This window comes from Prinia subflava, chromosome 2, assembly GCF_021018805.1.
Source record: "Prinia subflava isolate CZ2003 ecotype Zambia chromosome 2, Cam_Psub_1.2, whole genome shotgun sequence".
NCBI classification, from domain to species: domain Eukaryota; kingdom Metazoa; phylum Chordata; class Aves; order Passeriformes; family Cisticolidae; genus Prinia; species Prinia subflava.
The window spans coordinates 58,104,966-58,121,137 of NC_086248.1; the positions used below are offsets into that span (position 1 = coordinate 58,104,966).

General features: G+C 41.0%; 1 protein-coding gene across 3 annotated transcripts in view; it reads left to right on the forward strand.

Moving 5' to 3' along the window:
* Positions 1–16,172, forward strand: part of MTHFD1L (methylenetetrahydrofolate dehydrogenase (NADP+ dependent) 1 like) — a 144,647-nt gene that overhangs the window by 82,424 nt on the left and 46,051 nt on the right. For all 3 annotated transcript variants that reach the window (XM_063390103.1, XM_063390104.1, XM_063390105.1), the window contains 3 exons: positions 99–276; positions 13,078–13,185; positions 14,603–14,755. In XM_063390103.1, the coding sequence (XP_063246173.1) occupies positions 99–276; positions 13,078–13,185; positions 14,603–14,755 (439 nt within the window). The remainder of the gene's footprint in view (positions 1–98; positions 277–13,077; positions 13,186–14,602; positions 14,756–16,172) is intronic.

The following is a 16,172-nucleotide window of genomic DNA, read 5'->3' on the forward strand; positions in this document are numbered from 1 at the left end:
GCTATACTACTGCTGATGGTAAAATAAGGCTAAGTTTATAAGGTTGTAAAAGAGAACTAATTAAACAAAATAATGAGATGGGACTGTTTTGTTGGCAGAACTGACTCTCCAGCTGAGATTGATCTGGTGTGTAAGATTGCAAAGGAGTCTGGAGCATTTGATGCTGTGCCCTGCAATCACTGGTCGGCTGGTGGTAGAGGAGCAGTAAAATTAGCTCAAGCTGTGGAAAAGGCAGCCAATCAAAAAAACAGTTTCAAATATCTCTACAGCTTGGAGGTAAGATTTCTTTTCTTCCTTTTTTTTTCTTTTTATTGAATGCATTCTGCATCAGAGTTGGATTTAGAACAAGAAGAGCATTGAGAACATTGAAACAAAGTTATCTAAAATACTTGGAAAGGAACTTGCCTTGGTTTAAAATCATAAAAGCTGGAGAGAAGAAGCAATCTGTGGCTTGTCTAATCAGGGAGCAGGATACTTGCTGGTAGTGATCGTTACTTAGTGCATCGAACGATGCATCTGATACTTTAATGTTTAACATAGAAGTATGAATGCAGATGGAACACTCACCAGTTATTTTGGGAGACTTCTCCAAAGATCTCACAGTCATAGTATTCATCCTATCGGTCGGATAAAAGGAGATGTAGTTGCTGTTTCACAGTCACAGGTACTGCACCAGGTTGTGGCTTCCTGGAGCATTCACTGTTGGAATGAGAAGGATGTGACAGGTGGCACATCCATGCTCATCCACACCTCTGCCTGGCCCAGCCTGGTCAACACAGAGAGGAAGCACTGCCCTTGCCTGCACCCACCTGCACAGTGCAGCCCCCAGGTGAACACAAAGAGCACGGGTGAGCCAGTCCTGTTCCTTCTCTCCTGATGGTCAGATTGGAGCCTGCCAGTACAATATGGCACACACCATACGTGGGTCACTGCTGCTGCTGCTGGCCCCAGGTCCTCAGCCTATTCTGGAGCAGTCCCCAGGGCTTCTGTCCTGCTCCAGCTGATGGCACCAGAGTCCACAAGCCCCTGAGGTTCACAGCTCACTACAGCTGCTGGGCAGAGCCCTTTCCTTGCACTCTGTGTCCTCATACGTACACATTTAGAGCAGAGAGCACACCCACACAAAAGGCAGTCAGAAATCAGAATTAATAAGAATAGAGAGTCCTCAAGCACATAACTCAGTTAGACTACTGGCCAGACTCCTTTACACACAACTGATTGTTCTTCCTCTATTCTCTCATTTTCTTCCCATGCTTGTTCCTTTTCAATCCACCTTGATTACTCCCTTTTCCCATCTTTGTTCTTTTGACTAAACAATCTTTACACATTCCCACAATCCTCTTTGAAAAGCCCATCATAAGGTTTACACAGTCCTAAAGTCTGATTTTTCATACATCCCATAGAATCCTGTTCTGCTGTAGGAAATCACTTCCTTTCATTTGCAAAATTTTCTGATCAAAGAGTTTCCCTATTGACCCATCTTGGTGCATTCCACACCAAGGACAATGGTCCCATCTTCCCCTTGGATTGTCATAGGAAACAGGCAATTCAGTGTGCTCTAGTTTTCACTGATTAGGTTTTTCCAGTGATTACATTACAGAGGGTTCCTTCACCTATCATTGTTCCTCTGATCTTTGCTGGGGCTTTGGGGCTAATTTGCTTAGTCCTTAGATAACCTAACAAAGGATAGTGTGGTCCAAGTTTCAATCCTATGTCTGCCAGAGTTAGTGACTCTTTTCCCATGCCTTGGAGACTGTTATTGCAGTTGTCTGCAAGGTAACATCACAGGGTTGGGAGCTGTCAAGAGAAGCTTGGACCCCTGGGAGCACTGGAGGTGCTGGGGTACCACTGTGCTGGAAGAACATTTGGAGGAACATATTGCCAAGAAGATTATACAGAGATGTCTCAGGGCTTTCCTGGCACCCACGTGTGGGTGGGTTTAAGTGTGAGCAGCCAAACAGACATCTCTGGCTCCAAGGAAGCTCTTGTCAAGTTTCAGATCCTGTGCTGGTGCTATTTAAGTTTCTTTAGAAAATGTTCAAATGCATTTTTTTTACAACAGAGCCTCAGGTTCATTCTTTTAAATGGCTGGAAGTTCCTGTTTTGATTCTTCTCTCCAGGAAAAAGTTCATCCTGAGGTAGATATGCCCTATGGTCATCTTTTGTTCTCTCTTCTCCTTGATACGCACCCTGTATCTCTTGCACCCATTTTATTTTTTCTTTTCACCTCCCCTGCTGTTTTACAAAATGTCAGTAATCCAGCCAACCCATATCAGTACTAACCCCTGCCCTGACAGAATAGATGGAAATATGTTGGGAATATTAGTGCTGCAGCATGTACTCAAGGCATTTTGCCCATGCAAGAGTTTTACAGCTGAAAAATAGACAATGTATAAGCCTTTCTAAGTTTGTCTTGACTGAGATGGGGCTTTGAAAACTGGGGCTATCATCTTATGGGGCTTGTGTAATAAAATGGGGAAAATAAATTCTTTGAGAAATACATGCAATAGTTTTCCCCACCGGACACTTAAAGGGATAGCACATTAGCCTTTGACAAGGCTCATACTTAAGCTCTGATATTCCTGTACACTGTGTAGCTTACAACTTGGTGGTACGAGTGAGTAAAAAGGATTGGTAGGGGTGGACTCTGCCTATAAAGAAAATCAGATTGATTTCCACTTTAATATCTTTCCCAGACACATCGTTTCATGCTGTGTTGCATAAGCAGCATGATCTTAAGTACAAAGGGGATGAATCACATCTTTACACCAACTTAGTATCCCATAACTTCACACAAGTATTGTAAGCCTCAAAAATACGTTGAAGGGATTTTATAAAAACATATAAAGATTTTTAAATACTGTAAAAAAGTACATTCAGGCCAACAAAAACAGTAAAGTGTAAAGTTCAGGCTTCTGTTTCATCCTTACTGTGCAAAGGACAGGGATTGAAGCAGCTGGAAGTAGGAGAGTGAAACAGCAATGCTGTCACTTTTACAGTATGTAGGTCAATTGGTTACTAGGCTCACAGAGAAGTGAAGGAAAGCCACGTCTCCCAAATAAGCCTGTCCCGATTTTTTGTTGTTGTAGCAGTTTTGAGGTGTGGCCTCTGCTGTTCAAAGGAGTAAAAATAAGAAATTTAAGGAAGATAAGAAGCAGTAAAATGGAGTTCAGACAGGTTATTTCCCCCCTCATTGTGCTTAAAGGATGTGTAAGTGAAAGGACATAGTTCCATCCCTTACCTAATTGTCAGATTTGTCCTGTTACTTGAATAAGATTAAGTCCTGGTTTCCTCAAGTTTCATAGGTTTTATTGTGGTTGGTGTTTTTTCTGTTTTCTTTCCTTTTTGGAAGGTCAAAGAGGAGAAATACTCTGCTTAAAACCACTTCATTCATATCTGTCTTTCTTTGTGAGATTGCTCTACTGTTCCCTTTACTCCATGTCTCCATTTAATCCTTTGATGTCTATGCACCTTGTTTTACTGTCGGAAAACTTCATCTGAATTTGTTTCCAGAATTAGAAACTTCTAATTATTTTTCTATAATTAGAAAAATTTCCAATAGCACAAACCACTGTAGCTGTGACAGGTTCATTCGATATTTTGATCTTTTGTTAGAAAGCATCACCTAGGGTATGTAAAAAAAAAAGCTTCAAACCCTTATGTGTAAAACTGGTTTATATCCTTTCTTTCTTGTTAGAACAAACTTTGCAGTACACTGTATTATTAGTGTGCAGTGAGACATGTAATTAGAGGATAGCCCAGGTCAAGTGGGCTCTCTTTGTTTCATTTTTTTTCCCAAATGCATTCATCTATGTAGTGCTTTATGTAATTTCCAAATATATCTGCGAAAATAAAAGCTTCCTTGAAGGATGTTTACAGATGGGTATAGTGTGAGAAGAACACTAGAAGAAAGTATTTTCTAGATCTGTTAAATGCTGGTTAAAAGTTGAGAAGCAGCTGGTTTTTTCTGAGGTATGTTTATACATTTACACCATCTTGTCCAGTGATACCTGAGCCTGTGCTGGATGAGCAGATTTAGACATTGGATACTACACAGTTGTATCAGTTCAGGACTCAGGCTCTGCTTCTGTTCAGTATCATAGCAAGCTAGTCTAATTAGAAGATTGCTAATTTTATTCCTTGAAGCATCTAATTTGGTCTCTTTAAACTTTCTTGGGTGTCATTCCATGACACGCTCTTCTACAGTCCCACTTTTAGATGGCTTTTTGGGGTCTCTTTATTTATTTATCTAAGCAGGCAATAGGTTTTTTTATCCTAGGGGCTGCTGCTTGTAGTTTGACTTTTTTTAGTCTTGATTATAGCAAGGGTTTGTTTGACATTTTGGAGAAGATGAGCAAATATTTTGGGGGGTGGTTCAGATGAGGACAGAATAGCTCATATACGGTTTTGGGAATGCATATGTGAGGCAGTCATTTCATGGACAAGACATGACCTATGACAAGTACTACACCATTGCCACTGTGAAAGTGTAAGAAAAGGACAGAAACAGATAGAGTGTACCCTGAAATGCTTGCAGTATTTGGAATTGCACAGGTCAGGGAGGTGGTTAAAGGAGCAAGGATGAGTTTTCATATCATGGACTTCAGAGTTTATAACATAGCTTAAAATATTATTGGCAGTAATTTAAGTAAATACTATGGTATTGTGTAGTTTTAGTATGGATTTTTGCCCCCTGTGCACCCTAATAACCTCTATTAAGTTACTGTTGAGTTGGTTTCTTGCAGAGTGTTTCTCTTCAGTGTTTGAAGGATGGGTTTGTTTAAAAGGCCTCCTGAACTCTTTGTGAAATCATCTGTGGTGGTTTATTTTAATATATATTGTTGCTACATATGGAAAATATCAAAATATCAATCCTCTTATCACTGTTGACTTCCCTTCTGGGTTCAGTTTTCTTGAAGTATGGGTCTTTAAGTTGCAGCAGAAAGCTATTACTCAAAATAAAGTTGACTGAACCATTAAAAGTAAGTTTAGATAACTAGGGAGAGGAAAGGAGAGGATGGAAATGCATCTCATTCCTGAATTTCTCTGGCTTCAGTGCCTATTCTTGATCAGGAGAAAGCGGGAAGCTATATTCCTCACTAATGCACGCCTGCTGAGTGACCTGCCTTCACTATCCTGGTCTCCTCTCTTCTGCTGTGGTGAGCTCTCCCTTGACATAGAGCAGCCCTCCTCAACCTGGGGCAGGATACATAGGTCTGAAGAAGGCAGGCATTGGGTTTTTAAGAGGTCCCTTCCTGCAAGCAGCTGCAGTGGAGTGTGTGCTCGGGAGACAGAAGAACGGAGAAGGACGGGCATTTGGCATGAGGCAGGATCAGCACATCTGGCTGGTCAGTCAGTTAGCACTGTCCCCTTAAAAGAATGGCATGGTAACCTGACAGACATTATTGAGAAGCCTCAAATCACCGGATTTATGCTGCTCTGGAAAACTGAATTGAAGACTGTAAAGGTCACAAATGGGAGGGAAGAGAAGGGCTTGTTCCAGCCTTCCAAGTTTGTCTGATGACACTTTTTTTTTGACAGTGCTATGCCTTTAGGTAATATCATGACAAATGAAAATATTTCCAGGTTATTCAGTGAAAGTTGATTGCACAAATATTTTGGCAGAGTGCAGTGCATTGCCTGGCCAGCCTGCAGAACAATGGATAGCTTTTTCAGCTTGGGTCCATCCACTGGGAGCAAGGTTGAGTAGCAGCATTTCTCAGAGAGGCATTCAAGCAGTTAGCAGCCTCAGCCCTGGTATTTTTCGTCCCCTGCTGCGAGCATAATAATAGTTTGGGCAAATCTGGAGCATCTGAGCCCAGTTTTGTCTGCCCCTGCCTCTCTTTTGCTGTGGCAGTATGGTATAGGCTGTCACTTATCTCATTCCCTCCAATCTTCGCTTCAGCTGTCACAGACAATGGGTCACTCAGAGGGGGCTAAGGGTAGCACTGAAACAGAGGCCAACAGCAGTTCTCTGTGCATTATTTTCTCTTCCATCCATGGTCTCCTAAAGCAAGAATGAGCTGTGGGTAATGAAGGAGGAAGAGCCATCAGTGGAGGAGAAAGCTCCTTGGTGCATGTACTGGGGGAGAAGGAGCAGCTTGTAGAGGAAGGCACAGTCAAGAAGGGCTTGTGGGGTCTGGGTCTGAGGATGCCAATCTCCAGGGGAATGTCCCATGGTAGAGTGTTTCTTACAGTTTGCAAACAGCTCCTCTTTTCAATCCCAGTGATTGAATGGGAGGTGTGAGGAGGTGCCGGGGTATTTTCTGTTTGCTCCACTAATACCATGAAGTCACTAAGCCATGAAAGCCATCCATCGTGTGTCTGCTGTCACACCAGCCCAGCATACCTCTGCTCATTTGTCTAGGAAGCAAATAGCTTCTGTGTTGTTCTCTATACAGCATGGAGCTCAGACATGTGTGGACCTAATGGAAAGTCCTTAAGTACTGCTGGAGTGAGAATAAATAAAATTATGTATGGTCCTTACTGACACTTTTCCTAGTAAGTGATGGCGATCGTTTTTCATCCTGAAATACAGGCTGTGCTGCCCTGCAGCATGTGCTGGGCTTTTAAACTATATCCCCCTCCCCTTCTGCTGCCAATAAGACATCTAGCAGTGAAGCCACATTAAAGAGGAATTCCATAGGGCTGTACCACCCACTCCTCCCACTGCCATCAAAGAGATTTCTGTGGAGTCTGGACACTTGTTTTGCTGAATTTGGTGTTCTAGGGTTGGAAGCTATCTTTCTGCCACTCCATCTCTTTATTTGTGGATGTAGGCTCTTGACGGCACTGTACTTTTATGTTTGTTTTCATGATTTCCCTATTCTTTGCACAGAACAATTTTCTTACCCACAGCTGGGGTTTCAAAGTTGGGGAAATGGAAAATAAATCTCTAAAGCTGCAGGCTTAGGTGTTGATTCACAAACTGTTTAGCTTGACTAAAAATGCTTTTCCACAAATTAAAAAACAAACTCTTGTTGTGTGCCAGCAAAGGAAGAGGAGTGCTAAAGACTTGGAAATCCGTTTGTCAGCCACAGATCTTCTGGAACCAGAATATACAGATACTTTAATAAATGCGTTTTTATTTTATCCAAGGGAAAAGCTAGGAGTAGGAGTTCAAATGTGCAAAGTCAGCTATTGCTTTAGCACTGCACTCTGTCACCCCACACAGCACCTTCAGCCATACTCCCATCATGTTTTCATTTGGCAGCCTTCCCAAGAAGAGGAATGAGTGATGTCTCCATACTGTTTCACTTAGCCAACCAGCAGTTCTTCTTTATTGCTTTCAGTGAACGTGTAAGTTAAAAAAAAAAGTGCCACTGCCTTGAATTTTGAATTATATCAAGAATTTCTGCTAAAACACAAACAGCTTAGTAACAGTAAGCCCAGAGGTTATCACCTTATAATTAAACTGGTGATGTCATAATTAAAAATAGGCATTGAGACTAAAGTGAATGTTTAAAGTACTTGAAATATTAGATGTGTAAGTTACAAGTGAACAGTGCTTTTGTATATTCTCTGGTTACATGCACATTTTTCCAACAAAATCATAGTTTTGTTGGAGAATGAAGTAGTTCTAAGTATTTATGTTGTATAACTGTGAAGGGATACTGTCAGACAGTGCTGCACTGATTAGCATCCACTCACAGTACCAAATTTAAACTAGATAATACCACGACTTCTCTTAGAAGTGGGATTGAGATGCAACCTACTGGAATATAGTATGACCAGGGACTTACTGCTGTTGTCTCTGGCTTTGCAGAGAAGTGTGCTGTTGGTGAGGAAGACAGGAGGATGTTTAAAAGCAGAAGAAATTAAGGAGGACGGGAACAGGGGTTTTTTTCAGCAGTCTCAGGGATTTGCTGTGTGGAGTAAAAAGATTGATTCCTTTCTCCAGTAGCTGAAGAGCTTAAAAAGTCAGATGTCCAAATTAGGATGCAAAAGATGGAAATCTTGAGCATAGTCTCAGATCAGATTCCTGGTAAATATGCATGCTTTGTTTCACTTAATACTGACTTTTGGCAGCGAGACTGATTTCAGGAATCCCAGCCAAGGTGTGTGTCCCTGCCCCAACTGGCTTTTTCTGCTGGTACATTTCAGTGCTCAGATTTGAGCAATTTGAGCAATTCTTCCTGCCTAACACAGGCTTTGCCTTTATTATAAGCGGATGTGTGAACTGATACGGGTTGCAATAGGGTTTTTTCCCCTGGGATACATTTTAGCCTGGATGACTTTCTCTGGTTTGTGTAGCTGCACAAACAGCAGTGCTGCCTCAGTTGCAATGGCACATGGGTGACTGTGAGCAGCAGAGGAAACAAGGATGAAAGGAAGATCTATTGTAGCTTGTATGCTGTCCATGGAAATCCTTATCAAGCCCTACATGAAAAAAAAGGTAATCTGAAGTCAGCTGTTAGAAGTGAAGGAAAAGATGAAGAATGAAGGAAGTGTGAGAAAAGGTTTGCAGAAATTAAGCACTATTAAATTATGTTTTTGTGAAAACATTGCTGTAGATAGTAAGGGAAGAAAGCAGATTGTGTAATAAACAGCACCACTTGGCACTAATATCACGTCTTGCAAGTGAGATGGAACTGGAAGTGGCAGTATGGCTGAATGACAACACTGGTATGATTCAGTTTGGATAATCAATACAATCTTGGGAATGACAGGCTCTCACCTTTATTAGTGCTGATTTCATGGTTTAGTCATTCTCTATCAAGTAATGAAATGTACAGCTACACAGATACTGTTTTCGTGAAAGCAGTTTGTGCTTTAGCACTTGTTATGCTTTAGCCTAGGAGAGAATCCTATTTATGGTGTGGGTGCTTGGCAGCTTCAGCAAGTGCGTGTGTTTGTGCTTGCCCCAGAAGCAGCATATGGCTTTGGTAGCTCTAAATGTGTGAGATTTCAGAAATGAACATTCTCTCTGGCAGGCATGGCAAGATTGGTTATTTCTGTGAAAACCCTAATGAATTGTCAGCAGCTATTTGCATTGTGTGGCCTCTTCTGTAGCATCTTCTCATATTCAGTGTAAATTTACATTAAGTATTTTATGTCACCATTTTCTCAGGAAGCTAATATTGAATTTGGAATGAATTCTCTGAAGCTGCCATAATTCCTTCAGCAGAAGTACTAATACGTAGTTGCAGATCTATAAAAGTCAGGTTTTATCCAAATCCATAGTGTTTATTGTCTATCTTCACCTAAATCTACTTAGTTGTGCAACAGTCACAACTTTACATAAGGGAACTGAGAAGAGGGATCGCTTTTATTATTGATCATAAATCTTTCATGCTTTTGACACCCTGGAGATTGTACAACTTTCCTTCTCACCCCAGCTGTCCAGGTGGCAGAGGTGCTGTGGAATCAAGTTGCTGTTGATAGGGGTGCATCAGCAGTCCCCATTCAGATGAGACTTTTCCTCCTCCTTTCCTTATGACTCTTTTGGTGATGCCCTGCAAACATTGCATCAGTGCAGCAAAGGGTGTGGCATTGGAGTTTGCTAGTGGGAATGAACAACCAGTTCAGGAAATTCCTAAGGCCCTGGTAAAAAAAATTCTCACACAAAAGAAAAAGTGAGAGGTGTTGTCCTGCTTCTGGCCCAGACAGGCATAATTTTTGGAGCAGTTGGAAGGGGGCACAGCCAGGAGGTTATTCTATACCATGTTACATTATGGGGGCAGGGGAAAAGGAGTTGCTTCCTGGGAGAAGGCATTCCTGGAGAGTCGTGGTGGGGACACTGAACTGGAGAGTACCATTCCCAAAACACAGCAAATGTGAAATTGCTCTTTTTTTTTAAAGTATCTGAGATATGTGATTTCTGCTGGCAGACATTTGACCAAAGTATATAAGGCACAAACAGGTGGTTCACATGATTATTTTTTTCTAGGTAAATCTGGTATCAGCTGGAGCAAAAAGCCAGCTTAAAATCCCCTAATGATTTAGTTACTTGTGCAATTGAGTCTTATTTTTCATCCCACTTCTCCATGTGAATTAGCATTGTTCATATGGTGGATGTCTTTGCCCATCAGTGAGACTATTTTGATAGTGAAGTGCTGAATAATCAGCAGCTTTTTTGGAAACCTAAATCTAAACAAGTGTCTTGTAAACATACAGGCTTTTGCTATGAAAAATGTCTCTTGAATTAGTAGAACTTCTTTTCTGTTAAATAGCATTATGGCACTTTCAAGCAAAATGAATTTTTATTTCTCGTGTAAAGCACTAGGTGTTTTTAGTTTGGAAAACATTTCTTTAAATTAAAGTGAAGTTTCTCAGCAGTATTACTTGATAACTGAAACACAGGAAACTTTTAAGCTTGAAATGCCCTGTTACACTGTGATTCAAAGTAGATAATGCCTTAAAAGTCCCACTAAATACTAGGAAACAGGTGGATCCTTAGCAGGGTGTAGTGTACTCCTTTCCCTACTCCTGAAACTTCAGGAAGGAAGCATATCTGAGAGTGTGCATGTGCATGGGCAATGTTAATGTCCATAGCACATCTGTGCCTTCCTGCTGGTTTCTGTCTGAATTTGCCTCAGCCAGGGCTCATCTTGCCTCTGCTGAGATTAAATAGGCTCAAACTCTCCTCTGGCACCATGCACACATTGCCTCCTCTGTTTGTGTGCACACGCCTGGCAAAAACATGAGAGGCTCAGAAAACCACTTTTTTTGCCTTTCACTCCCACAACTCCTTCCTCAATGGTGATTCTTCTGAGGTTACATTTGCAAAATTTGAGGTGTGGGTACTGACCCAAAAAGTATCTGAAATTCTAGTGACAGAAAAAACAAACCGGGAAAAAAACAAAAAAACCATAAATCCATGGGCATATGGTTTGACTGTCCCACTCAGACTCAGCCATACAACACACTGCACATATTCCAAGAGAAGCAGAGTGCCACCACTGTCATTAAAGCATTCTCCTCTGATGTTAGCCAGAGCCCTGCTGGGTTGCTTTTGGAAAATACGGCTGTGGTCATTGGAAGGGGCTGAAGACGCAGCAGTTATACTGCTGTCAAATTAGTTTGAAATGTTTTGACACAAATGTAAGTTGAATCTAAATGTCCATCTCCATCTCAGTGAATTTACTGAGGTTTAAGCAGAAAGCTGTTCGTTTCAGTGTTGGCCCGCTGACAACAGGGAATGGAATTCCTTTTGCCTTTCCATTTGCCACTGCTGTTAGTCCTTCACTGCAAGCAAACAGCACCCAGAAGGCAAATTAACAGGCATGTTTTGCATTTCTCCCACTGTGTTGAAAACTGCCATGGATATGAACGTATTTAATAATCACCCTGAGACAAGTTTCATCTCGTGATGGCTGTCCATGACACTAAGTATTCCATTCAGCATACTGCTGCCAGAAACTATACCCAGGATATTTGCAATGTGCTATCTCCAGTCCTGATTAGATTCTTTTGTATTGCTTGGATTCCTGTAAAAAGCCTGATGCTGGGAATGTGACATTATTCCACTCAATTAAGGTGCAGTAATTGTATAGTTAGCATGTTCAGAAAGTGTCTTGTGAAACTTCTTTAAACCTGCCTTTGAAATTTCAGATCTCAGGGGTAATTTTATCTGAGCCTTAGCAGTTTTTAACTGCCTTACACTTAAGGTACTTGGAAGTCTGGAGAGATTCTTTTCTTGTGATGCCTCTGTTACTGGAGTTCTTTATTAAAGTAAACTTTAATTTTTCTAAAATTCAATCATAAATACAAAAAAGGTCAGCCTGACACAAACTCTTCAACTGATGTATCTTTGCAGAAAAAAAACTACTTCCAGACAGGCATTGCAAAAATGTGGTTAACTGTGGAACTTCTATAAATGCACCAGATAGAGTTTATTATTCACAAATTAATTAATTTCTTGCCTCTGTTAGAATAAAATGATACACTTCTATTTTGTGTTCTGGTGCTTTTTGTATTGCTTGAGATTACCAAGTCTTCCTCCCCAAGTGGTTATCTCTCTGGATTTTGTTTAGCACTTACTCCACGTGTGTTGTTAATTAAATATGCTACAAGTTAATGATGAGATACTCTCTTTAATATTGCACCCATCTCTGGCCATCTATAGTCAGCACTGAATTAGGTGAACTCGTGGTAAGATCCTCCTCCATCATGCCATTCCTACTGAAATAAGTCAGAGAATGGCTTGTTTAACATAAGTGGAAGAGTCACAATTGCTCTCTTCTGGGTCATTGAAAACAAAAGGAAAGAGAAAGAGGAAACAGGAAAGGGTTGTTAACTTGAAATACAAAACAAAAATGATGGCACAAAAAGTAAATGTCTGATCCGAGGGCAAAAAACTGTTTCTTGAAAATCTGTTAAGCGTTTTCCAACAGACCGAAGGTGAGAGTCTGCCTCTGCCTTCAAATAGAAGCTGTGAAAGCAGAACTTGTTCAATTTGAGCTGAATAACATGATGTGAATACTGTTGGAGACTGGGATTGGACTTAGTGACTTGAGGTTTCAAAATGAATTCTAGAATGCTTTAATATTTTTTTTTTTCAAGTGTCCAAGGTGCTTTACAATATCAAAGCTACAATTCAAAATATGCATGTTAGAAAGGATAGGAGGTAAAAATAATAATAAATAATAAAAGAAGATCACAATCAAAGGCACAGTGATGGGTCAGGAATTTTTTGCTACAATTCCTCACTTCTCAAGGGAACCTTCCCTGGCTGCCTCCTACCTTGCCTTGTCCACTTGTGTAGGTTATCTTTATTCTGAAATGAAACTTTTTTAGTCTAGTGATCTCTGTTAACCCAGCAGAGATGGCGTTCTAGGTTATCTCTTCATTCTTATAACTAGATGGCAGTAATTTTTCCCCCTCTTCGGGCGAGTGTAAGCTCATGTTCTCAACAGCTTCCAAGTGACGGAGTGCCTGAAATCATGGCTGTTAGTTGATGTACCTGTAGCTGTGTATCATATCCATCACCAGTGCTCTTTGCTTTGTCTCATGCTTTAGCAAGCCTGTTGAACAAGGATGAATCTAAATGAGAGATTCAGAGACCTCACTCAGTGAGCAAGATTCCAGTTTCTCTTGGCCAGTGTTCATCCTTGTATCGTTTCCTTGTCTCTGCAGCTTCCTATTGTTGAAAAAATAAGGATCATTGCTCAGAAGGTGTATGGAGCTGAGGACATAGAGCTGTCTCCCGCTGCGCAGTCTCAAGTTGATCGTTACAGCCGGCAGGTAAGAGCGCCAGGGCATTGTGCAGGCGGGTACCTGCTGGTGCGAGTCCTGGGAAACCTCAGGGTGCAAAATGTCCTCAGACTGAAGTGTTAAGTCAAGCTTTGCTGAAAGGCATGAGCTTACCCATGGTAGTAAACTCTGGAGGTCAGTATGGATTGGTTTAGATTCAACAGAACAGAATGGTTTTCATCTTGGAAGCAATCTCCTGTGAGGTATGAACGGTGATCAGAAAACTTCTGAGATTGTCCATGAAACTGTACTTTCTATACAGTTTGGGTTACTCTCTTAAACCTGACAACTGCATAGCTGCAAAAGTTGCTGCTAGCAAATGTAACCAATTTTAGCGTTAGAGTGTTCATTTGTACCTGCAAAAAAGAGTTTGCAAACACAGTAGGACCTGTGCACAGCTATGCACATTGATAACAAAAGTTAATATTTGTAAAATATTTTGATTTCTTTCTGTTCCTATTACTTTCAAGGAGTTATGAATAGTAGAACATGAAATAGATCACCTACCCTAGAGCATGCAGGAGCATGTTACAGTTTGAAAAGTTTTGAAGCCATGTGGACAGTTGAATGTATTTTTTGTAGTGGAATGGCTTCTGGACATAAATGTGGCTGGAGCCTTTCTGTCAGAAAGTAGAAACAGTATTTTTTCCCGGAAGAATTCTTGAGTAAACTTCAGCAGCTTGCTCAGACAAGCAGAAGTCCTTGGTCACACAAGCGGACAGCCATCTTCCCTATAATGCAAACTTCCTGAGAATTAATTTGATGTTTCTAAATGGCAAAGAGGTTTACTTTGTGTGCTTGAAGCAAAATAATCCATGTCTTTATTATTTCTTGCTGTGATCCTCTAATCTAATTTTTAGTCTAAATGTTACTATATTAGGAAATATTTTCACAATGTCACTAAGGAGTTGTCAGCACTGGGCTGCCGAGACAATTCCCTGAAGTGCTGCCTCTCCTCCTGGCCCTCTTTGGCAAAGAATTGAACAGAAGAGTGGATGGAAGGTGCCTGACTCAAGATTAATCAGTAACTTGGAGACAAAGAATGGGATGCGGGGGGGAGCTGCTGAGGTGTTTTTCCTGATTTTCTCCCACATTTTCAGTTACTAGTGCACTGGCATTAGTGAAGGGGATGCCATCACCTCATGCAAGTTTTGTCTTGTTTAAAAACAAAGGAAAGCGTCATGAGCACCATCTGTGTTTACCCCCAAGAAGGCATTAATATCCTTAGAAAATTTTGGACTCTGAATCCTGGTCTCAAGGTGGTGTCTAATTACGTCATTAGAGCCCACAGGGAACTGCTGTACGAGAGGTTTCTTTAAGATACTGATAACAAACCAAAAACATAATGTGCCGTTATTGTAATTTTTTAAAATATTTTTTATTTTCTTTCTATCCCTTTTTGTGTTAGGGATTTGGAAATCTTCCCATTTGTATGGCAAAAACTCACCTATCCCTCTCCCATCAGCCTGAGAGGAAGGGTGTTCCCACTGGTTTCATTTTGCCGATTAGCGATGTGCGGGCCAGCATTGGAGCTGGATTCATCTACCCTCTGGTAGGAACGGTGAGTGCAAAGTGTTCAACCACTAACTCCCCTTTCACCCAGCTTGACAGGGAAGTGCATTTCCTGTTTGCCTCTAAAAATAAAGTGCAGAACCACGTGAGTTCTTGTTTTTGTTAAATAATCTTATCCTCAAAACTTTTTGTAGCTCTGCCTTGATAGGAAAAGATAACGAAGAAAATGCAATGTCATAAAAGAGCTTTGACTGCTGGGTCTGAGAGAATGGCTCCTGCTGTTGTTTCTGTTGCTGTTGTTTTTAGGTTAGTCTAGGGTATTTAGGCACCCTAATGCTGCAGAAAAATGAATTTACTTGCTGTTGCCTTTTCTTATTCAAATTGCAGCCTGTAAATAACGAGTTAGATATTATCATAAATTTTAAGTATTTTATCCATCATTAGAAACCGTTTAAATGTATTTAGATTAAAGGAATTGTGTCAGGGAACAGAGTATGCTTAAAATCATTGCTCTTCACCCGGTGAGCCTGATCTGCTCCCAGTCTTGGTGAAAATCACTACTGGTCCTGTAAAAGTAAGTTACGGTGGGAAGGGGTACATTTTTAACTGCAGAAGTAATAGCACATTCCTTCTTCTTTTTTAGACAATTTAAACAATGAGGTGCTAAAAAGGTGAGGTGCTAATGAGGTGCTAATCATCATCCTTTCTTCCTACTGGTCCTTACAAGTACAGACTCAGATTAGGAAGCTCTTGATGCTTTCTTCCCTTGCAGACCTTATCCAAATAGCTGAGAAGTGCGTTTGCTCCTGCCTTTTGCCAACCAGGCACATCTTAATCCAAACAGCAGCTGAACTGCATCTGACATCTCATAGCTGGAATTATTACGAACGTGTAGCTGATTCATGGGATGGTTCTGGAGAAGGGATGCAAAAGCCATTGCATTTCCGGAGAGTACTCTCCCAATGTTATCTCATCTTCCCAGAGCACGGCCTGATTTCCTTGTGTAGCAGTACACTTAGGAAAGGTTGAAAGTTTCTAATCTATTGTTTTGAATTCCCTCTGAAACAATCAAGTGTTTGAAATGAGGAAGGAAGTACTTTCTGACCAGGAGGGTTCCTGGAGTTCAGGAAACTGTGTCACTTTAAGTCACTGGACTTGGGGATATGCTTTCCTTCCGCGTGACCCATTATGCACATCCACCAGAAGCAGAGCGCAGCTGTGTATTTAAATTGTGTAAGACCAAATTCCAATTACTGGTGACGGGGGTAAGATTTGTCAGAACTTCTAGTATCTCCTTCATGGCCTGGATTCAAGTTTGCACTGCAAGCTGTGTGTCATGAAGTTATGAGAAGGAGTGCATGTGAGTAATGGGCAGCAACTAATTCAAATTCATGAGGGAGCTATTCTGTTGGATGTCAGAATGAAATATTCTTGGGTTGAGCTTTTTGAATGAGTCACACCCTGCA